General features: G+C 34.1%; 3 protein-coding genes across 4 annotated transcripts; all 3 read left to right on the forward strand.

Moving 5' to 3' along the window:
* The first annotated feature begins 39 nt into the window (after nucleotides 1–39).
* LOC128180811 (arsenite methyltransferase-like) lies at nucleotides 40–7,289 on the forward strand. The gene is made up of 10 exons (XM_052848963.1): nucleotides 40–120; nucleotides 748–916; nucleotides 2,089–2,239; nucleotides 2,335–2,471; nucleotides 2,733–2,802; nucleotides 3,261–3,342; nucleotides 3,852–3,983; nucleotides 4,626–4,768; nucleotides 5,157–5,291; nucleotides 5,769–7,289. The coding sequence occupies exons 2-10, from the start codon at nucleotides 756–758 to the stop codon at nucleotides 5,865–5,867; spliced, it is 1,110 nt and encodes a 369-aa protein (XP_052704923.1). The 5' UTR covers nucleotides 40–120; nucleotides 748–755; the 3' UTR covers nucleotides 5,868–7,289.
* Nucleotides 7,290–8,579: 1,290 nt separating this feature from the next.
* Nucleotides 8,580–10,361, forward strand: LOC128182429 (uncharacterized). 2 transcript variants are annotated; one of them, XM_052851052.1, is made up of 4 exons: nucleotides 8,580–8,944; nucleotides 9,406–9,498; nucleotides 9,887–10,064; nucleotides 10,228–10,361. In XM_052851052.1, exons 1-4 carry the CDS (start codon nucleotides 8,582–8,584, stop codon nucleotides 10,347–10,349), a joined length of 756 nt encoding a protein of 251 aa, XP_052707012.1. In that variant the 5' UTR covers nucleotides 8,580–8,581; the 3' UTR covers nucleotides 10,350–10,361. The 2 variants fall into 2 exon arrangements, with proteins under 2 accessions (XP_052707012.1, XP_052707011.1); XM_052851051.1 differs by having other exon boundaries at nucleotides 9,920–10,064.
* A 1,046-nt stretch (nucleotides 10,362–11,407) lies between these two features.
* On the forward strand, nucleotides 11,408–25,156 carry LOC128180607 (uncharacterized). Its single transcript, XM_052848736.1, has 6 exons — nucleotides 11,408–11,564; nucleotides 12,387–12,524; nucleotides 12,849–13,011; nucleotides 24,149–24,383; nucleotides 24,517–24,756; nucleotides 24,893–25,156. Exons 1-6 carry the CDS (start codon nucleotides 11,408–11,410, stop codon nucleotides 25,154–25,156), a joined length of 1,197 nt encoding a protein of 398 aa, XP_052704696.1.
* The last annotated feature ends 21 nt before the right edge of the window (nucleotides 25,157–25,177 follow it).

Below are 25,177 nucleotides of genomic sequence, written 5' to 3' on the forward strand. Positions count from 1 at the left end.
CCGCGTGCATAATCACCAAAACGTTTTAGTTAGAGTGATGTGAGTTTTGAATAATGATAAGCGTATATCTGATTATGACTATCATGCTACTTTCATTTTGATGATTGGAGCAGTCTTCAGGTAAGTTGTTTAACCAAAAATCATATCGTGGTTATTATTCATAATGACTTAGGTTAGTTGAAAGAAGTTTTATCCAATGATTTTATGCATATCTGCTATATATATGCATACATATGTGCAATAATTTGCCAATATTTATCTATACCTGTGACAGCTGTTTGGTTTACATAAATCTTGCAAGCACGGAAGAACTCAGGGAAGATTTATTGAGTTGAATGACTCTAAACTAAATAACAGTCTTAATTTTACAACAACAACAAAAAATAAATAATAAAAATTAACAAAAAATTGGCAAAACAATCGTTCTTTTAAATTCTAGAGCTGTTTATGCTGATCAATTTACTTGTTCTAAAACTTGCACCTTTTAAAATTAGGTCAACTGCATATCGATGCACATGAAGGTCACCTCGATTTTCTTCATTTTTTTTTCATATGGAGCAGCTCTAGGAAATCATTTATATATACTTACTTTAGGAAATTTGCAAGTACAAAAAAATATTTAGTCATTAACACAGTAAGTAATTTGAAGTAAGAACTGTAGGTATGATTATAACATGAACACCAACACCATTGCAGTTATAAGATTTTTCAAACAATATTGATTAAATGCTGAAGTAATTCATTCAGAAACCAGTATGGAGGGAACCCAAGTGCATGACTCTGTTAAGGACTATTATGGGAAAAGACTTAAAACAGCCGATGACCTACAAACCCAGGCCTGTGTGACGGTGGGGAAAGTGGTGACCAAACCGGTGAGGGAGGCGGTAGCTGCTGTACACGATGAAGTGGCTTCCAAGTTAGTATTTCACCTTTATTCATGTTATTAGTAAACAGTTTCTTGTTTTTTTTTTTAATGTCTTTGTCTGTGATAACACTGCAAATTGATTTAAAAAAATTAACAGTCCAATAATTTAAATGACGTATTGTTGGGCACAAGCAGGCTTTGTATATTTAAAAGAAATGAAATTCACATATTAGAATGTCAATATTCTAATATTCAAGCATACACATTATGTACATCTGTAAAATTGCTGAATATTACAGTCAAACCTCATTATCTCGAACTAGATGGGACTGGTTAAAAACTTCGAGATATCCGAGTATTCGAGATATCAAGGGTAAAATACTAAAAGTTTAAGTGTTTTGGACCTAAAAATCACTTCGACATATCCATTGTATTCGAGATAACGTTGTTCCAATACTGAAGTTCAACTGAGTGTATAAATGTAAGTACATGTATGGTACTAGGGAATCATTCTTTGAATATAATCATATTTTGGTCGGGGCATAATCAAATCTATTATAAAGCCCTTCGGGTTTTATGGGATTTGACCATGCCCCCGACCAAAATTATCAACTTATAATACTTGAAGAATGATTATTTATTCCTTAAATCAATACACCTACTATGCATTCATTGAAAAACAAACACCTCCATGCAACACAGGATGGTGTAGCTTAAAAGTCTGTATTAATGAACCTATTAGCAGAAAACAAAGAGCTCCTTGCAGTTAGAACATCAAGCTTTTGCCTTGGCTGAATGGTTCATCTGTTGGTAATTTTCACAGTTTTCTGTTGTCTGTAAGCTAGCATTACAATGATTACATTGACAATAGTTCACGTCAAAGTAGTGTTTTATAATGTTTCAATGCTGGTTAAAGAGTTCATCAGAGCTTCTTTGCTCAAAGCCCATACACCTAGTGCAAATATTTAAAAGTGAAATGTATATTCATTTTGATATTTTACAACTATCTTCAGTAGTGGATTAAAGGGAATGGAAATATAAGACGTTCTTTAAAGATTCTGTTCTATTTCTATAACCATCAATTAAATTTTGAATTGGAAATACTATTTAACAAGTCTATATGTTTTGATGTACATATGTTTAATTTAAAATTTCTGATATGATTTCAATAAAAACTCTCATAAACATGATAAAAAGGATTCCTTTTTAAATCTCTGCTTTAGGTACTATGGTTGTGGATTGGTGATCCCAGAGAAGCTGGAGGGAATGAACATTCTGGATCTCGGCAGTGGCAGTGGGCGGGACTGTTTTGCTTTGAGTAAGCTGGTTGGTCCAAAAGGTCATGTGACTGGAATTGACATGACAGACGAGCAGGTAATGAATCAGATATAGCATTAGGATGGACTTTAAAGAAAAGGCACGTGACATAAAGAGACAAGTTTAGAGGTAATTGTTGCAAAATTTTGCAGATAGCAGTTTCCAGGAAGTACATTGATTACCATACTGAGAAGTTTGGATACAAAGAACCCAACACCGATTTTGTACAGGGGTACATTGAGAAATTAAGGGAGGCCGGCCTAAAGGAAAATTACTATGACATCATCATGTAAACATTTTCGTTACTTTAATCTTCTCTTATAATTAGAAATACAATATTTTCAAAGATATAACTTGATTACCATTGTAAAGATGTTATGTATACATATTTAAAAAAAAAAAGAAATCAAGATTTTTTTTTGGAAATCTCTAATATATTCAGTTAGTGTACATGTGTCTATATTTAGCAGTGATGGGGAAAAATAAGGCTTTTATGTTTTTATTCAGTGATAACACATAAATTAAACCCTGTTGCACGTTCTTTGTTCAGTTCAAACTGTGTGATCAACCTGTCCCCTGACAAGAGAGCCGTCCTGAAGGAAGCCTACAGTGTGATGAAGGTACATGTAACTCCCCAGACATCAGGGTCACAGAGCTTCTTATACCGATCAACAGTTTGGTCATAATATTGATATAAATAACTTGATTTTTTAAAACCTGGTACAAAATTATGCAAATGTGAGCTTTGTAACTTAACACTTTGCAGAGGTCAGATGTGGTATATTAAAGACTGAAACAAAGCAACATGTACTTTCACCCTATTTTCACAATACTAATTTTAAAAATGTATGAATTTGAAGGGCTAAAGGTATGCAAAAGTTCAAGCTGAAGATAATATCTAACACACTAACAAAGCAACTAACAAGTGCCCCTTTTTCATCTTTCTCTCCATCACAATTTCAAAGAAATATTTATGCTCAGCAGAAAAAAAATAGTGTGCTTGTATATATATACAGGAAAGACAATATGGCCAGTGCATAAAGGTTAACTTTATTTAATATTTTATTTAAATTTACAGGAAGGTGGAGAATTTTATTTTAGCGACATTTACGCAGACAGAGAGCTAGATGACTCAGTCAGAAAGGATGAAATCTTATGGGGTACATGCTTAATAATACTCTTCAGCATCATAAAAAGTTTAAGTAAAAAAAAAATATATTTCTTTTTTTAGTACTGAAAATTCTTTTTTTTATGAAGGCATTTTATTTGGCATTGCTAGCCACAAATTTACAAGTTATAAAACACAATAGTCTACTCATTTGTATTAATTTATAAAGTCCCTACCAGCTTGCAAAATATTGGCTTTGCATATTCACAATGTTTTATAGTTTCACTTGAAATTTTCTATAATATTTCATGGCTAAACAAATCAAACTACTGTATACAGGGGAATATTCGCCTTCGTTTTATTTTTGCCCCTTTCACCCTTGTTGTCAGTGGGCAAAATTAAGACCAGGCAAATTCAAATTTCTCATATTGCCTTTCTTATAATACAGCTATATGTCTGGGTGAATTCAAGACAGGGCAAAACCATTTGCAAGTAAAAAAAGGGGAAAATAACACTTGCCGAAAATAACCCTCATTATAAATTATTTCAATGTTATTGTAGGAGAGTGTATCTCTGGAGCCCTCTACTGGAAGGAACTGTTTACGCTGGCGGCTGAGATCGGCTTCAGTCGTCCTTTCCTGGTATCAGCTGCACCCGTCCCCATAGACAGAGAGGACTTCAAGAAAATCTTAGGTAAAAATTCATACACACTGAATATAATACTTCCTGCATGAAAAGTATGGGGCATGGTCTGCATATCTATGGAGGAGTGTATTTCTTTGCATGGTTTTTTAATTCTGTCATTTTTGAAAATACATATAAAAGCTTAAATAGATTTTGCATTTTACACTGTCAGAAAATTGCTAGCAAGATTGATCCTGGGTAGTAAACAAATGCAAGCAAAATATGCAGTTCATTCATTTTTCTATGACGTTCAGACCAGTACGTTTGAATACTAGCACCAGTTTAAGTTTAAGTGCATTTGACATTGTCAGCAAAATTGACCCTGGGTATCGAACAAATGCAAGCATATTTTTGATAATAATTTTTGGAAGCCCCCAACAGGAACTACATGTACTCTAACTTTTTGATCTGAGCAAAATATGCAGTTCATTCATTTTTCAATGACGGTCAGACCAGTTTGAATACTAGCACCAGAAAACTTAGTTAGTAGAGCACCTGATTAGTGATTCAGGGGACCTAGGTTCGAATCCCAATCTGGTCCTTTATTATTTCTCCCATCCTGTTACATAAATAAAATAACTGCAGTGTTTAAGTATTGTCAATTTGAAACTAGATTTTGATGTAAACAGTAATTATGATGTTTTTACTCAGGTGAGGCCAGGTTTGTATCTGTGACATACCGACTCTTCAAACTCCCTCCTGGCGCCAAAATAGAGCCACTGCAGGTCATGTATAATGGGGAGATAACTGGGTATGAAAAGGAGTTCAAATTTGACCATCAACATGTATTCAAGGTTGGTTTCTATAATTATCTAAATAAATTCAAATTCACATGTTTAGATTTTGAGATCCATGTTACTGAGGATTTGTTTTTAAATCAACAATATGAAAATTCAGACAAAGGGTTGACATATTAATAATTTGTCCAGTTGACATTTTTTGTTTTTTTCACATGTTTCCCATAAATATTATAATTATATATATTCTGTATTTCATCTGACATGTTGAGATGATTTCTTTAACAAAATAATGTTTGGTTCATATGGAATTTAGAACAACATATAATGATTGTCAGGTTGTAATCCAAATTACCTCCCTGACTATCCTCTCCATTACCAGAAAAAAATGTACTTTTTTTTGGTTTACATTGAATCAACTGCATTTCTGTTGCTCTTTGAACAGAAGGATGATGTTGTCATGGTAACGGGACCAGTGGCCGCATCATTGAAATGTTCCCGTTTCTCTGACGAGTTTGAGTATCAGCCAGCCCCCAAGACATCCTGTGGATCTCCGTGCAACGGGTCTACTTGTGATAAGGTGAGTCAACTCTACAGACTAAAGTTGGTGGAGTAATGTTGGTGCCAGGATTAAATTATCATTTACACCAACTTTCCCCAACCTGCATCCAAACACAGTAAATATGAGTTTGGTAATGATTGTTTTCTATATTGCTTTTATTATCAATTTAGTAAGAAATGAATGATCAATCACAAATTGCAATCCAGTAAAATGCATATAACTTACCAGGACAGAGACATGAAAACATGTGTTTTACATATCTTCACTCAGAAGTTTGAAATAAAACAAAATAATCTACCTTGATTAAAGAAATCGTAGAACACCGGGTGTCACAGCAGTAATACTGTAATGTTTTAGTCTCATAACAAGAGTTTGCGCATCATATTACATGTATCACAATTTTGCAGTTATTTTTAATTGATGGAGAGATTTAAACTAAATCCAAGGCAATAATGAATTTCCTGGTACTGTATCCATTGGTTTTTGTATATGTAGGTTGAGTTTGAGGACCCCTTTGAATACCTGGAGAACCTTGCCAAGGCTGGTCAGAAAGTGGAGGCCTCATGTTGTGGGGGTTCCACCAAGTGTTGCTGATATTCCTTCCCCATTTGTGTGGGGGTGGTGTCAACTAAGTATTGATGTCCCTTCTTCTGAATTCCAGCTGTGTCTTTTCTAAAGACCTAGCTCTAATAGATGTGCTAGATATCATTTTAAAATATAAAAAAAAATACAAATCTTTCCCAACACAATTTTTCAGTTATATATCAAAAAACAAAAAAAAAACAAAAACCCATTTACTGGGTTTGGTTGAAAAGTTGTTTTAGATTTCAGCACTTATTTCTAGGGAATTATTGTCATAATTTCACTAAATGTATTTACATTTAAATGTATATTAAACGTACAATAATGTATATATTGGTATACTCTAAATATTACTATAATATTGGTATCTATCAGAATATAAATTAATAGTCTTGTACACTGTATGTACATAAACAACATTGTTATATCCAGATGTTAGTGATGATCCATTTGTATAAACTCAAGCATATCATTATACCACAACTAATGCAAGAAATCAAGGCATATACCTGATCGATTTCATTAATAATTCATTCCATTTATTATTTTCCTGTTTACGTAGCTAAATGTCTTTATTTGATAAATGCTGCCAAATTATGAAATAATTCATCAAAGCCATACCTGTACAATGTATTTTAGAAACGTTTTTGTTAGAACGCTAAAAATTGGTGTTAGAAAATATCAGTCGGCACAAGATATATTCGTCTTTGTCTCTGGAAGTACATGTTCTTTGAAGTTAAATTTTCATTGAAAATAAAATAAGATGCATGTATACTTTTATTTAAGACAATTAATTTTATGTCGTTGCACTTGTAAAACGAATTTATTTTGCATGTACATATAGAACTGAAAAGACAAACTGGCTCTGGTACATTGATGTCACATTTCCCACATTAAGTCTGCAGCAGCGCAGTTCTTGACAGCTGTCCTAATAACGATCAAAAAAGGCAATGCTCTGTTCTTGCTTGTGCAATTTGCGTTCAACACAACGTATAAAACCTTATAGTTTTTGTTTTTTTTGTCTTTTGACAACACTTGCAGTTTTGGCTAGTCTTCTGTGAGTTCAAAAGATGTTCACATTTTTTTGTCAATGTATGTAAAATATGGCCCGATATCCCCTTTAAAGAAAATTGGTGTCCACTTTCTTGAACTAATTTGATTATGAATAATTAGGACAGGTCAGCAGATGTTATCATTCAAACCATTGAAAGTAATTAACCTGCTTCTGAAATATTAGAATAAAACGAATTTAAGGTTCATATACATGTTATTTTGGTGCTTTAGTTTTATCAATGTTAAAGTATTGATTAGCGGTACATAATTATGCTAATATGTTTGACGTTTTCAATAAATAAGATAGATTAAAATAAAGTGGATTTTTTTTTCATTTAAAGATGGCAGCATTATTGCCTTTCGGCTTGTCAGCAATAAGATGCCGATTTTTTTTTATACACCGGTATGTAAGATGAATCCTTGACCCAAAGGGATTTAATTTGAACATTATATATATTATTATGTATATAAGTTGAATTTATATTTTCAAGTATTTTCATTAAAAATTGGAATCTTTAGCAACATCCGATCAAGTTCAACTGAAGACAGTTAAAGCCTCAGGGGTGAGATTATTAAAAAAAATTGGTCAGTGGGTGCCAATTTTTTTGAATCATTATAATGAATGATAATGAAATCACTGATGGATACCGTCAATCTCATTATCTTAAATCTTTATACATGTATGTGTTTCTTTTCTTTTATTTCGTTTAATGCGACAATAATTTATTACGTAGCAAGGATCACAAGTTTCTTTTGAATCGAACAGGTTGTAAATGTACATCAAATGGCGATTCGTCCTGCTCGCTCTCTCTCTCTCTCTCTCTCTCTCTCTCTCTCTCTCTCTCTCTCTCTCTCTCTCTCCTGCCTCTCTTCCTTGTGGCTCCTCCTCTCACATTCTATCCCCTTATATATACTGTGCCCAGAGACCTAACGTTGTTATAGGGCATTAGGGCAGCAGGTTCCGGTACCGAGGCCCGCTATACCATTAGGGCATTAGGGTAGCAGGCTCCAGTATTAGGGCCTGCTACACCATTAGGGCACCTGTTAATTAAGGCAGCAGGCTCCAGTATCGGGGTCTGTTGCACTATTAGGACACTATAATAAGGGCACCATGATTAGGACAACACATTAGGACTACTATTGATAATTAAGGCTCAAATATAAAAGAGATTACCTAAAACAGTAATTATTTATAAAACAGAAATACATAAAACAAATACACTACACATGTATATGTTACTACGGGGTGTTTATTTCATACGAAAGATCTAGAACTTGTATTTGGCACTTTAATCGCTTTTAAAGGGTTTTATTAAGGGGGGGGGGGGTGAAACGTGTTTTGATTCATATTACTTCTCTTTTTTCTGAGATCCACCCCCTGCCTGGGTCTGAAATTCAAAATATTCAAGCGAAGCCCTTAGCCACGACATCCGAGGCCAGAAAAGATGGTAAGGGGGCAAGGCTGATCTGATAACAAACAGTTTGAAGAGTAATGCCATTACAGCAAATAAAGTTGTTTATGGCCGCTTAGTACATTTATTGAGATTAATTCATTATGCTTATAACTGTCTTTTAATTGATCATATATATTATGCTGAAATAGAATAAATATGATAAACAACTTCGATCCCTTAAATGACTCCCCGTTTGACGCCCCCCTTAATGCAGGGGATATGCCGTGGCTCTTGCCCATCAGGGTGTCCAGTGATCTATTAATTAGTTTACAATTAGTAGCCTGTGTGTGTGGTAAAGATAAGAATTCCATTCTCCAAGTAAGCAGACTTTGTGTAGAAGACAGTATCAAAATTTGTGACGGAATGGAAAAACCACCAACGAAGAAAAGGCGGGGGCCTTACGGAAAAAGGAATTATGATTCTGAGTTACAGACTATTCCCTTAACGTTAGAGCCTATTTCCTTAACGTTAGAGCCTATTTCCTTAACGTTACAGCCTATTTCCTTAACGTTAGAAAGCCTGGAAACAAATGTACTCGAGTCTACTTATACTCTACAAGACAGCAGTGCCATTTGGACCGAGGTATTTCACTCGTTCGATCTCAAAATTATAATCTCACTTTTTGGTCAGATACATTAAAATTAAGCTGATATAGTGAGTACATATATTTTTGTTAAATCGATTAAAACCATTATTTTTTTTAACAATGAACGGATTAAATGACTCTATTTAACGAGGATTGTGAGTATAATCTGTTATAATTTATATACATGTATATATTAAAACCATACTTATAGAATAATTAACTAACACGTGCGCGGATCTAGAAAATATTTCCCTGGGGTAGTAGAGGGGATCAGCAAGATAATTACGGTATTTCTACCTGTATGTTTCATAACAAGTATGTAGGGGGAAAGTACAGTCAATAATCTTTTTATTATAGATTTTTTTTAGACAGAATGTGAATGTCTGCAATGTAATGATTTGAGACATATCTTTTAGCAGTACATGTTGTACATCTTTCAAAATCTCTATATTCTTAGAACTGCAAGCTGTTAGAAACATCGGACATAATGGTGAACAGGGGAAAGCTTAGGAAAGCCACCTCATCGGCAAGTCAATGTGTGGGTGGCAAGGCTGCCTTCACAGTCAATGTGTGGGTGGCAAGGCTGCCTTCACAGTCAATGTGTGGGTGGCAAGGCTGCATTCACAGTCAATGTGTGGGTGGCAAGGCTGCCTCCACAGTCAATGTGTGGGTGGCAAGGCTGCCTCCACAGTCAATGTGTGGGTGGCAAGGCTGCCTTCACAGTCAATGTGTGGGTGGCAAGGCTGCCTCCACAGTCAATGTGTGGGTGGCAAGGCTGCCTTCACAAATCAATGTGTCGGTGGCAAGGCTGCCTTCACAAGTCAATGTGTGGGTGGCGAGGCTGCCTTCACAAGTCAATGTGTGGGTGGCAAGGCTGCCTTCACAAGTCAATGTGTGGGTGACAAGGCTGCCTTCACAGTCAATGTGTGGGTGGCAAGGCTGTCTTCACAAGTCAATGTGTGGGTGGCAAGGCTGCCTTCACATTGACAAGTAAGCTTGCTATTCTTGTCTTTAGCATTGAAGAATTGGCCCAAAGCAGGGGACAAGGGCTACGAAAAGCTAAAAAAGGGGACGTAAGGCCTGTCTTGAACTCCACAAAAATTGAGGTTTTAAAAGGTAAAGGACTTAATCTTTTTTTCTCTATTTGTTGATGTTGTTTTATGAAGTTCTTTATGATAAAAAAAAGTACATACATGTATTTATTATTTTCATTATTATCATTTTAATATTTTTTAATGTTCAATTGCAACCATTTCTTCATGTTAAATTTTGTTCACAGAATATGTGAACGCCTGGTGTGTGAAGAATGGAAAAGGGGAATTGGATGAAAAGTATTTCAATGACGCAATAACAGAGAAGATTAGTTACTGTAGAAAACAAATGAAAAAACTACAGACGTAGTAAAAAAAACAATCACTTTTGTAAAATGATGTATGTGGATCAAGCTTATTTTGTGCGATTTAGTAGCATGCATCAATATTGGAAAAATGTTTATGAAAATAAAAAGATTGCAAGTTAACTAGTATGATTATTTTAATTTTTTGCTGTGATATCTATATAAATATGACGCGTTTTAGGAAAAAAAGCACTGAAATTACTGGTTCAGGAACACTGAGCATATTCAGGAATAAAGGACATTGAGACAGACTGTGAACCTAACCCTACTCACCATTTTAATAAAGGTCACAGGTCAAGAAGACTAAAACCGCCAGTGAATAAAGTTCTTAAAGGTGGAGTCCGCCTTATCATGATACGGCGGATGAAAAGGCGGATTCCACCTTTTTTAGGAGACTTCCACCTTATTTTAAGGCGTATTCCACCTTATTTTAAGACGGATTCCACTTCATTTTTAAGAAGGATTCCACATTATTATAAGGAGGATTCCACCTTATTTTAAGGAGGATTCCACTTTATTTTAAGGATGATTTCACCATATTTTAAGACAAATTCCACTTTATTTTAAGGCGAATTCCACATTATTGTAAGGAGGATCCCACCTTGTTTTCAGACGTCTTCCACCTTATTTTAAGGCGGATTCCACTTTATTTTAAGGAAGATTCCACCATATTTTAAGACAGAGTCCACCTTATTTTTAGGCGAATTCCACATTATTATAAGGAAGATTCCACCTTATTTTAAGGCGGATTACACCATATTTTAAGATCCTGGTATGGAGACAAAAAAGGCCTCGGACCCCTCTTCCCGTGCAAACACAATTATTCTTCGGCCTCTCATTTCCCTGGAAAAAAATTCTGGATCCCGCTATGTTTGGTTCCAAAATTTCGCCACCGATATATTGCGTAGTACTGCAATATAACACGAGCGCTTTGATAAATCGAAAGAAGATTCCATTGATTGCATGACGAATTGCTAAAAATATACTTAAAGGAGCCATTTTACGTTCTATCAAAGGATTTTAAAATGTGGGCTAAGTCGGAAGACAATTAATGTATTACAGGATGGATTTACCTCGGGTGTCGGAGGTCTTGTATGTGGGTCTGTGTCGTGAAATAGGAACACCGACAGAAGTGACCATGAGAAGAGATATTTTGGACATGGAGGAGATGATAAACAAACCTGTACAGATGCATCGAGGATATATATCGATGAAGAGTGGTAGTCATAGAGAGGGATTCAGATTTAATACATCAGACCAGGATTCAATGTCTTGGTCAATGAATAATAATGTGATATGCAAATTATCTCAGGTTTTTGATGCTCCCAAAGTAAATTTTATTCTCATGGAAAATTCTACTACTCCAGGATTTGTGAAATTGAAACTTTTGACTCCACCAAGAAGTTTAGAAATGAAGTCGTCGTTAATAAGGAATGAAAACAGTTCCAGCTGCTACATTTCAAGTGAGAAATTTAGAAACACATATCATAACTTTTTAACAGGATTGAATTATCCTACAGATAAATTACGATCTCATGGCCCTTGTTCAAACTTTTATTTAGAAGATATTGAAATTGACTATGGTAGATGCATGGCTTGCAAATATTGGCCTTTGACATCTTCCTTTTGGACTGATAGATGCAAACAAAAGGGGTGGCCGGTCAACAGTGTACTGAAGGAAATGGAATCTCACGGTTGTCATATTATGCCAGTTGGAAGTAAAAGAGAATCAACTGAGAATGAACAGGAATGGAGACTTTCATTTTCCCAAGCAGAGCAAAAAATGATTTACTCTTTGAACCACACTCAATTTCTGTGTTACGGAGTTCTGAAAATCTTTTTGAAAGAAGTGCTATGTTCAGAAAACCAGGAATCTTTAATCTGTTCCTATTTTTTGAAAACCATTCTTTTCTGGGAAATTCAGAATAACCCAGACGATCTATTTTGGTGTCCCTCAAATTTACTGTCGTGTTTTTGGGTGTGTTTAAAATGCTTGTATAGATGTGTTCTGGATTCTAATTGTCCAAACTTCTTCATTCCAGAAAACAATATGTTTAAGCATAAAGTAGTCGGGGCTTCTCGCGAAGCGTTACTATCGCAGCTTCATGACTATTATGAGATGAAAGAGCGATGCCTGTTGCTTAGTCCTACCCTAAGTTCCATCCTAGAACCAGCACTTGGTAACCCGTCGTGTGTAATACCGTTCTCGGTCGGACATGAAATATCCGTGGTAGATATGGATTTAAGCGTGTGTAATGAATTATTAAACACATTCCACATACATACTGGAGTAGAGAAGTGTTTTCTATCATTGAGGTCGATCTTAGCCCTATCACAGCTTTCAATGTCACAGTTTCAATCAATTGAGTTACAGTATGCAGCTACTAACAGTTTTGCACAGACAGCCTTTATTCTTATAGATCAATCTGCATCTAGTACAAATAAAACATGGTACAGACTGGACAGAAAGATTGTTAACATGCTGAGACTGTCTTCAATGATAGGTCCTGTATCCCAGTTACTATTTTTGGCAGCGTACTACTACAGAACAGGTCGATTTAAGGATGTTCTTACTGTTACAGGGGTTTGCCAGAAACGATTTTCTGAACCCTTTGTCATGTTTGATGACTATGTTGATATGGAGAGATATGGCGAATGCATAGAGAGGTTTCCGTTAGGTGCTAGAATGAAAAAAGCTTGGATGAATTTCATATATTTTTCTGTTCCAGTTGACTATATAACTGAATTGCACTTGGAACATAAACTTTGTCAAGAAAATTCAAGATTTCTATATATTCCCCCGTTTGTGTTGCTTCACATGTTATGCGTGCTATCGAACTTCAAATTAGGAGATGTATCAGAATCTTTTTATCACCTGAGAGAACTGAAATCACAGCTGGATTTGTTTGATGACGGAACAAAGATACCTTTTAAAGTTAGAGATCTTTCTTGGCAGATACTGGGGATCTGTCAGCACGTTGTGGGGGACCTTAAGGGAGCGTTACAGTCTTATAAGCAATCACTAGAACAAAGACCATACCATGTTATACAAAGGGCTACGGAAACTAGAATTAAACTTGTTATTCAGCATATTAAAAAATGAAAATGTATATTGCAAATGAAGAAGAATAAAATACAACAAGACTTAATGGAATGCTTAATTTTTGAACTGTGAGTTTTAAGATTTTATATTTAGTATTTAATACCGGAAATAGATATTTTTTACTTAAAGGACGATAGTCGTCATCATGACATGTGCAAACAAAATTCATACTTTATCTGAATCATTGAATTTCAATAAATAACTTTTTGGCTAAAATATTAATTTTATTTAGATACATTGCATGCAATTTTTACGGTTTATGTATTTTTTTGCTCGCTTAAGCAAACAGTAAAACAGAAAATTATAATAAATTTTAGTGTGTGTATATATATATATATATATATATATATATATATATATATATATATATATATATATATATATATATATATATATACTTAGTAGTAAATACAGGTTTTTTGCACATGTGATACAGATGACATCACAAAATCCGTATCGGCCTCCGGGGCTGATACAGGTTATCAGCCCTCCAGGGCTGACATGGATCCGTATCACACCTCTTGCGGAACTCCTATGCCTTTTTTCGCTTCGGCGTTTTTGCATGTTTACAGACGAAAAATAAAACATTTTCAGTTACAGTCGACATTTTTAAGTGCAGTTGAATACTTCAAACGCTAGCAAATGTTTTAAAGCAGTCAACTTTTAAAACCTGATGAAACTCCGTTCTGTAGCTTCATGTTAGCTGCAGGACTGTAGCTCCCGGTCTGAAAAAATTCGGATGGACGACCTGGGAGCTACAGTGCCTACCATAGGAAAATTCTGCAATTTACGAGGCACAAAAAATTGCGCTAGTTTTGGACTAATTAACCTTATTTTCACACAAATTCTGTAAAACGGATTAGTACCATTAAATTCTTCAGCCAATTTACTACTGATATCGTCACTTTACTTGCCTCAGACTTTCTCTTAAAAATGATAACCGACCTCGGAAAATGAAGTATGTTAATTTACGTCGAGATCGATAGTCGCCATTTTTAAATGTAAACAAACTTGCACCACTTTAATTTACAGGGCTGCTGATGGTGTTTAAAAGAATATCAGAGGCAAGTGAAGTGACGATATCTGTAGTAAAATGTCCGAGGAATTTTTTGGGATCAAATATTTGTACAGAATGTGATCGTAAATGAGATTAATCAGTCCAAAACTAGCGCATTTTTTGTGCGCAGTAAATTGCAGTTTTTTTACAATGGGAGGCACTGTAGCTCCCAGGTCGTCCATCCGAATTTTTTCAGACCGGGAGCTACAGTCCTGCAGCTAGCTTCATGTTTGTTAAAACAAGAGAACTCATATTTTTATTAAACACACACACACACACACACACACACACACACACACACACACACACACATATATATATATATATATATATATATATATATATATATATATATTAGCTGATACCCCGCGCAAGCACAGGAAAAGCACTTTACACACTATTATTAATATTATAAAAATGCTTAATTTGTTGATCCATAATTTTGTTCGTTTTTGTATATCCTTTGTCCGATTCTTTTAAATTGAAATTAAAACAAACCGCTTTGTTGGATATCTAGAGGAGCGGACAGGGATGAAAAATCTTAACTTATATATATATATATATATATATATATATATATATATATATATATATATATATATATATATATATATATATATATCAGGCTTGGGGTAATGCTATATGTAATGGTAATGCATTGCAATGCATTACATTTTTTCAAAGTAATGCTAGTAATGTGTAATGCCACAAAATTAGCATTACAAGTAATGGTAATGTTATTCATTACTTTCCAAAATCTAGTGTAATGCTAGCATTACATTGCATTACTTTGCATTACTATGCTTATATAATTATGCATGTTCAGTGTTCATTTTAAAAATGTGATGAATAAATGAATAGTTGAAATTGAATTTGATTAAATATATTTTTCAAGAAGTAAGAAATAATTCTTGAGATAAAAATGTTTTAATTGTATTATTAAAAAAAATTCCAATATTATAACCATTTGAAAATAATTTTACTTATTCTCTCTCTCTCTCTCTCTCTCTCTCTCTCTCTCTCTCTCTCTCTCTCTCTCTCTCTCTCTCTTATTACGTACACTGTACATTAGTTTGGACTGATAAAAAATATACAAGATCCTTGTATTTTTTTTTCTATTATTGCACTTAATATATCCTAAGATAAAGATCTTCAAACAGTATTTTTCAGTTCAAGCTTCGACTGCTCCTGTAGAACATTTATTTAGTATAGCTTGGAAAATTTCAAACTAACAGGATGCAGTTAAAAGATGAACCCTTTGAAACTTCGATCATAAAGTGCAACAACAATCTATTGTCTTGAGTTGTCCTCAGTAGAAAGAAATATGATTTAAATATATTAAAAAATAAAACTGGGGAAAATCATCTGTTTATAAATTTATACACTTAAGTGTCCAAAATTATAAAGATTTGTGTAATCTGGGGAAATATCTCTATTCAGCTTTTAATAACCGCAACATTATTCCATAAATTATTTTTTGTTACGCATGTAATTCTGTGTCTCTATTTCGTATCTGACATTGTATCATGGCAAATATCTATAAATATGTAAATGTCAATATATATTTAACTTACTTAATATGTTGCTCATAATGCCACAATATGATTATATATTGAGCAAATAAAGAATGACTCTTGTATACATGTAGTCATTGAATTTGAACCTGATACTTAGCATGAACCTGTAGATATGTTAAAGAGTGTTTTACTTAGTATATCTATCACTAATTTGGTTCTTTTGGTCAATTTTCGATTTAATTTGTATTACTGTCCTTAATTAGATTTTCAGATAAGAGACTGTTTTGAAAAAAAAAATCTGGCGGGGGGGGGGGGCATCCCCATTAAACATATCTAGACGTAGAATACAATAACCTGTTCATTAATATTAATGTTTACATATTAATGTCTAAGGTTTACATCCAATCTGCCATTGTATAAAAGAAAATGAAATTAAAACACGCTAGGTTATGCATTACTATCCATTTGCATGCATATTAAACCAAAGTCGTCAGATTCAAAGTATCTGGCCGATGGTTAACTCGCCCTACACTTTCCCCCATTGTGTCAATTATAGTCAACCCGTTTCTTGACACCCCGTTCTGGTAAGTTCTCTCCATTAATACTAAAATCGCATTACTTGTTCCATATTATAGCATTGAATGATTTATTTTTGACGTCGTCGTGTCAATAACTGCCGTCAGGTGAGCAGACAAATTGAATAACGCGCGTTAGCGCGTTATGATAATTTGTCTGCTCACCTGACGGCAGTTATTGACACGACGACGTCAAAAATAAATCATTTAATGCTTATATTTACATTCCCTTACTGAAGAAATCAATTGTTTACTGAAATAAATCGATATAAAGTGAAGACCACGGAGGGAGTAAATTAGTAACAGCAAGAACAGCTGATTTGTAATACCGGTTTAAACTGGTTTTCACAGAGACCGTTGAGATGAGATCGACGAGCATGAAAATATAATCCATGAAAAATAACTATCGAAATGTTGCTTTTAACAATAAAGTCAACTGTTTTGTTGAATAATTATAAAACATGGTGTTTTGACAACATTTATGAAATACATTTTTTAACCGATTACATAGAAATCACTGTTTGAGAACTACTTATGTAAATTACATGTAAATTCATACGCAGTGAATAGGTGTTGCATTTAGAGGCATTTAAACATCACGGAATTTAATGGAAAAACACAGTAGAATGTAAATATTATCTATTAACTTTTTGTATTCATAGAAAACTAATTCGACACAAGGTATCTGCCCGCGATGCATGAGGAACTCGTCCTACACTTTTCGTTAATTAGTAAATCCGCGTTCTTGGTTACCCCGTTCTGGAAAGTTCTCAAGCAAATGTGTATCAAAACGAAATAGCCCACAAAAGAAACATTGCACGTATATTTTTTGATGCAAACTATCCCTGACTTGGATCCGCCAAAGCGCGTATGCACCCTTGCTCTCATTTTTGCTATTTCGGGCTTGTTTATCGAAAATAAAAGTAGGTTTTTGATTAATTTTAGAGTAATAACTTATCGATTCAAATTCAGTTATACCTTAGTTACGGACATCATCACGCATGTGTTGAACTTTTTTTCAAATCTTTTATTTTACTGTTGAAATTGATCAATCACCCGTGATCAATAAATCTTTTTGTTCCATGAGTTTCTTTAGTACAAAACACAAAAGATAATTCGTTTATCTGATCGAATTTACCTACAACGGTTATTTGAAGCCAAGTTTTAAACAGTGCGTGAAGGCCAAATGTTTATTAAAATGCCTGCGGTTATGTAAGAAGCCTGTGTTGTCTTTCAATGCGTCAAAATCGATATCAGTGTCGATTTGCGCAGTATTTGTAAAGCATTATTCGTTTACTGAATTGATAAAGTTAGACCGTCACGACACATCGCAATAAGGTAAGTAATCAGTACAATAATTGTTAATAATCTTAACATTACTATACACCAAATTTCAAAATTGAGTTAATAAATACTGGTATACATTTTGTTACTCAATCTGAAAGTAAAGCCGAGAAAGCAGAGTGACTCAAATCTTAAAAATGTTTTTTTTTCATTTAAAATCAATTTTACTTTGTATATCTTTAAAAGGCAATTTTTCTTCTGTTTACCTCCGGACGTCACTTCCGTTCAAGCAACGTCTTGTTTATCTTGATTGAATTTTTAAAACAGGTAAAACTATACTCTGTCCCGAGTTTTTGCTTCCACCACTTTTTGCTTGATATTTCAATAATAGTAAATACCTTTGTGCTCAAACTACGTTCATCTACTAATATAAAAAATGTCCAGATTATCTGTTTTGAAACGCCCCCTCTACCGCTTCAGGTTTCAATACACATCCCGAAATTGAAAGTCTACGGAGATTTTGCATTGCAACAGCCATTAATAAGCCCGGATGATAACGTTAAAAAATTGCGCGATGTATTCCGAGTGTATTCCGAATGGAGAAAAGATGTATTACAAACATTCCCCATTATAAATCTCCGTAAGGAATCAGTTTTCGTTCCTGTGATTTTTTCTGAGTGGAAAGGGATAATTGTTCAATGAAGATATCTTGGATATATTCCCTTTTAATGATTTCAACTGTATTTATTTCACAGGTATGTGTAATTTTATTAAAATTCATCAAAAAGCGATGGAAGCAAAAACTTGGGACAGACTATAGCTACTTTGAAGTGGCAGTACTGTTATTTTTTCGGCGATTTTGTTGCGTATTTTTGCACAATATTACGATGTAATATTACATCAGCGGGACAACAGGCACTCTTATATATGAAATCTTTAAATAGGGGCATGTGGTCACGATTTTTTAAAAGTTTCTTTTTTTCTGTTTATTATTTTTTTATTTTATTATCTACAATGCTTAAGGAGTGCATTTCTAATGATCATATGAGATTTGAGAGTCAGTGGTAGAGTTATACCCTGTAAGCAAGATACAGGGCTCACAATTCTTAGTCATGTGAACAAGACTCACGGCCTTGTTTGAATACACTGGTTCAATGTAACAGTAAAAATCTTTTTCAAGCTGATTTGTATATTTCCATTATCATTTTAAACATAAATATAAACTGTTCCAAACTTGTAACACATTATTTTCTCGTTCACTTTGTTCATCCGCAAATAAAACATTTCTTTTCTATCAATACTACTATATTAAAATAATAGACTCGAATTTTTGGTCTTTAATACCGAGAAATCGGAAGAATACTCTCTTTTGTTTTATATATTTTAAACATCATTGGCACTTGAAGATTACCAATTTGTTTTTATTTTTTCTTAGTTAAGCTTCCCTTATTAATAATCAACGAAAATTCCTCAAAAAATCCCAGAAATCATCTGGATTTTTTGGATTTTACAATCTTGCACTTGCGCAATACATTCACGCTAACAGGATCTTTAGTTTATGTTTCTACAATATCACATCTGCATGAATAAACTCAGAAATGATAATACAAATACGGGTAAATTTTCATTGGACTTTTGCTTTATATTCTGTTCATAAATATTAATGATTTCTTATGAGAACAAATTTACATTTCAACTAAGTACTTACTTTTGTCTTCGTGATGACAAAAAAATATTTGATTACATGGAAAAAGTTACATTATATTTGTTAGGAGAGTGAAGATAGAATATGTTTTATCGTAAAATGAATAATGTCTTACAAAGAAAATACGTGTACGTTGGTGAAAAGGTGTTGATTTCTTCCATTCAATGGAATAAAATTTTTAGTTGAAAGGTATTTACAGTCTCAAAATGGTTTGTTGTGATGAATTTGACTGTGATGTTCAAGGCAACTTATTAACTCTCTCCAAAATCGTTCCGGAGCGATTCTGCAATTTTCTGCTACATTACGGGTATAAGGGAGGCCTTCTAACTGTGGTGAGGGCCTTTCCCGAGACACAGATTATTCAAACTAAGGAAAGTGTAGTGAAACTAATAGCATTGTTTCAGGCTTATAGCTTTGTTATGTAAATGTCAATAATAGGGTGTGTCGATGTACCTATTTCGTAAATGTCCGATATATATATGCAATGTCAACCCGTGCACGCACGGGTCAAAATTTGGTAGCAATTAATAACAAAAACTCATTACAAATGCAACAATTTATTTAAGACAGAAGTTATTTACTCAGCTCGAAAACACGAAGCGTTAAGTGCATATATTTATTACATAAATGTAATACATTAAGTTTAACTAAATTCCTAAATTCAAAGAAACAGAAAGTTTTGTTCTAACATCATCCTGAACATAACCATCTTTGGCGTATTCAGATCGCCACCTTCTGTGAGTCTTAAATAAACGATTTGCAACGGAATGTTTAGTTGCACCTCATCTTCTTAAAGAATGTAAATTAAACTTGCTTTTGTCTAAAACAATCTTATCTAAATATGTACAATTCTCTAACCCTGGAATTGGAAATAGGTTTATTACATGTTGTTAGCAAATCTTTATCTTTCCTCCTTGTTTGCAATCCTGGAAAATCAAATATAATTTTCAAGACAAACAACAGGATTTGTTTCTTTGTCTGTTCTTGCAATTATAAGCAATTTTTTCCATTGTCTAAAAATATCCGCTTTGATTTCTATACTACTATATTAAAATAACAGACTCTAATGTTTAGGCTTTAATACCGAGAAATCGGAAGAGTACTATCTTTTGTTTTATATTTTTTTAACAACATTGGTACTTGAAGATTACCAATTTGTTTTTATTTTTTCTCAATCAAGCTTCGCTAATTAATAAGCAACGAAAATTCCTTTAAAAAAATCTGGAAATCATCTGGAATTTTTGGATTTTTCAATCGTGCGCATGCGCATTACATTTACGCTAAAACACGGGAGGCTCTTTAGTTTTTTTCCCCACAATATCACATTTGCATTGCTGAACAAAGAAGCGATATGCAGGTATCAAAACACTATGTTTTCGAGTGTAAAATAATAGATTACATGCAGGAATCACAACACTATTTTTTCGAGGGTTCACGACAAAACATGGCTGAGTGAAAATAATTCCCGAATTCCCCTTCGTTTTTAGGAGTTTTCCGCCAGCGACAGGGACTGTACTTTTTTATGAAATAAAAAACAACATGTAAAATGCCTGATTTTCCCACCTATGTAAAAATACGAGGTCACTTGAATTTTTGATGCCAGTTGTTTAGGCAGGGGGGTGAAAGGCCTCGGACATGATTTTCAAGCACATGTGTAACTTTGATGTAAACAAACTCTCGTGCCTTTGTGGATGGCTGTGTGTTTTTTGCTACTAAATTGGTTAGGAACAATTGTTTTTAAAGTTGTAAAGAGGAATTTTCCCAGAAGTTTGTTTTAAACTTGCTACCCGTATCTAAAGTTGCGTAATTTTGGTAAGAATATATAGTAAAAATTAATAGTGTTGTGCAACCTGAAGGAAAATTGTTATGATGTGTTTTAAGTCATAAAGTGGAGTTTTTTGGCGTTCTATCGATGTGTGCAGATTAGAAATCACCAACAATGAGCCTTTGTGGCCGGCACCTCTCTTATTTTGCTGTCAATGGCGCATACAAAATTAGCCCAGATTTCCTCTGAAATTTCGTAGAACATCAAACAGCGACCCGATTATAGTGTATCGGACCGTCCAAACTGCCCCAAAAATATACAGCAGCTTATCCAGAAAGTTGGTTTTATCGTTGTAAACCAAAAAACTTCTATGTAATACGAATTTTGTGTAAAATGAGTTATTTAGACGCTTGTATGGTATACAGAATCTATAAAATTATGCCCCTAAAACGCCAATATTAAAGTGAAATATGAATTTAGCTATGATTCAGCACCTGCATTAGTTTATTTAGAACCTGACAATACTAATTTATATGAAAATACACGCCAATTCTTTAAAATTGAATAATATAATGGCAGTTTTTCAACCCCTCCCGCCTAAAAGGCAGGGTTCCCTAAACTTGTACATGTATATATTCTCGGGTCGTCATGATATAAACAAGTTTGCATTGTCTTGTGAATAGACATGCATATTTGCACAAATTAGAACCAAGAAAATCATTCAAAATTAACACGCCGTGAAATTACATACAGTATAACTTTTAACACATTTTCATAAATCGGAGGCCACCGCGAGCACCATGGTTTTAATAATCGCTCATAACTTTTTGATATAGCTACAGAATTCAGTAAAACTTTCCACATGTGTTCCACAGTAAATGTTTTTGTGTTTTCAGATTTTATTTTTGCAAGTGTAAAATAATAGATTACATGCAGGAATCACAACACTATTTTTTCGAGGGTTCACGACAAAACATGGCTGAGTGAAAATAATTCCCGAATTCCCCTTCGTTTTTAGGAGTTTTGCGCCAGCGACAGGGACTGTACTTTTTTATGAAATAAAAAACAACATGTAAAATGCCTGATTTTCCCACCTATGTAAAAATACGAGGTCACTTGAATTTTTGATGCCAGTTGTTTAGGCAGGGGGGTGAAAGGCCTCGGACATGATTTTCAAGCACATGTGTAACTTTGATGTAAACAAACTCTCGTGCCTTTGTGGATGGCTGTGTGTTTTTTGCTACTAAATTGGTTAGGAACAATTGTTTTTAAAGTTGTAAAGAGGAATTTTCCCAGAAGTTTGTTTTAAACTTGCTACCCGTATCTAAAGTTGCGTAATTTTGGTAAGAATATATAGTTAAAATTAATAGTGTTGTGCAACCTTAAAAATACGTGTAAAGGAAATACGGGAGATAACTCTAATTCATTTTATGGTACATTTAATATGAAAAATCCCGAAAGATCCGAATGCCAACATGGTGTGTAAATTCAAAGCAAATAAAAAACGTTCGTGAAAGTGTGTTGAATTTTTCATTAATATGAATTAAATTTTTAGATAAAAGGTATTTACAGCCTCAAAATGGTTTGTTTTTAACAATTTGGCTGTTATTTTCAATGCAGCTTCATTAGTTTTCTCCAAAATCGTTTCGGACGATTCTGCAGTTTTCTGCTACATTACGGGTATATGGGAGGCATATTAACTGTCCCGAGACACAGTTAGGTTGCTCAAACAAAGCAGGGTGTAGTGAAATTAATAGCATTATTGTAGGCTTAAAGCTTGGTTATGTAAATGTCAACAATACGGCGTGTTGATGTATCTATTTCATAAATGCCCGATATAATATGCAACTTGTCAACCCGTGCACGCACGGGTCAAAGTCTAGTAGGAGTAAAAATTTGAACATGTGAATCAACGAAAGTTAAATCTGCAAAACGAATGTTTACAAGTTCATTGATTCTAAAAAAAACTTGCAAATGCTAAACTAAACATGCAATAAATTCTAAGATCAGATAAATCGGATAATAAACCATACATATGATCGTACAACTTCTTCATGATATAAACAATGATAAGTTCTTTCTTTGTAAAAAGTTTAGCTAAGATTTTCTAGAACCGTCCATCGTAAAAATAGCAACCTTTTCTTCACAAGGATTTTTTTTTAACAAATAATAATTATGTTTCCAAGAAATGCTGAAATTCAAAACAGAAACCGAAACGTTTTTCTGAACAAAATATGAAATATATAAGACCACAGTCCACGCACTAGCAGGCACAGCATATTTAAACCCTCTCCCAACATTAAGGTCATAGTGAACAAATTAAAATATAAAATGTTTAAAGCTGCTTGGTCCGATTTTGAGGCATATTTTTTTGATGCAATAAAAACATCGATTTTGTGTTGTATATGTATTTAAATGAATATTCTAGTAGTTTGTTCGATTATGAAAACGATATTTACAAGTTTAAAACGAGAAACAAAGTTTGTTTACCAAACAAAATACGCCGAGCGGAAGTTTGAATATTCAACAGAGAAGATCACGTGACTTTCAATTTCACAACAAGACATGGAAACTGAGGTTTGTAACATGTGTTTTAGCATGTAAGATAATTGATGATTTTGTTGGTTATTTCAAAAGATACATGTTAAGTTAGGCGAAAAAGCATTCTTGTTGATAAATTATATGTAAAATAACATTACAAACTATCAGAAACACGTACTTTGAGAAGTGATGTAGTAGCGGGAAAAATGAAGGGGCTCCTAAGGGGTAAATTGGACAATACAATGAATACGGCAAAGACAATACATTATTTTTGTAATATTTCATCCATCTTCGTCAACTGCCGGGGATTCTCCTGTACGTCGTGGTAGAGGGAGATCTAGGTCTGTTAGAGGGAGATCTAGATCTACCAGTGGACGCGGTCGGGGACGGGGTAGGATATTGCGAGGTGGGGCGAGAGGAACAGAGAGGCAGGAAGACAGGCGGGATTTCATTGCCCTTAGGCAGACACAAAACAGAGAAGAAGTCGCAAAGGTAAATTTTTGTATGCATGACTATATAAATAGAAGTTTTAAAAGACATTTTTGTTTAAAAAAAAAGTAAGTTCCACATGTACATGGGAATCAATGCATCAATTTGTCAATATTTTTAATACTGTTTTATTCAGAGACATGTTCAAAATATGACGTTGGAACAATGTCAAAACATGCTGGTTCAAATAGCTTCTAGATCCGCCAGCTTCATATTAGACATTTTGGAGCAATCAAACCCCATGCCTGACACACCACAGCCACCTCGACCTGGAGTTCCCTCTTGGTGCACTTGCACCAGGTGCAGAGATATGCCAACAGAGGAGGAAAAGGTCTGCTGCAGGAAGACTCCAGAAAACTGCACAACTCTCTTGCCTGTATGTACTTATTGTAACCGTAATTAAGAATATTTTTCAAAATAATACAAATTAATATACAAAATGATATTTTAATAAGCTTTTTCCTAGGCGCAAGACTTTGGATTAAATTGATTAGTTTCTTCTTATCAAACAGGATTTTTATGTGTTGTGCTTGGACGAAGCTGTTCTCGCCTTGGCCAGACTATACAGGGAAGACGTGTTAGCTCTCCCTGCTGATGAGAAATACAATAGGGCCAACAGGCATGCTGCCTACAGACAATTCATCTTGTGGACCTATGGAAAGCTTGGAGCAGGGCAGAGGAAGGTCATTCCAAGGTGTGTGGTGTGGAAAATTAGGGACAAATACCCAGAGCCTTCTGGACAATACGTCGGATTTCATCCTGGGAGACTTGCATAATAAGAAACTTTTGACAAATAA

This window comes from Crassostrea angulata, chromosome 4, assembly GCF_025612915.1.
Source record: "Crassostrea angulata isolate pt1a10 chromosome 4, ASM2561291v2, whole genome shotgun sequence".
NCBI classification, from domain to species: Eukaryota; Metazoa; Mollusca; class Bivalvia; order Ostreida; family Ostreidae; genus Magallana; species Magallana angulata.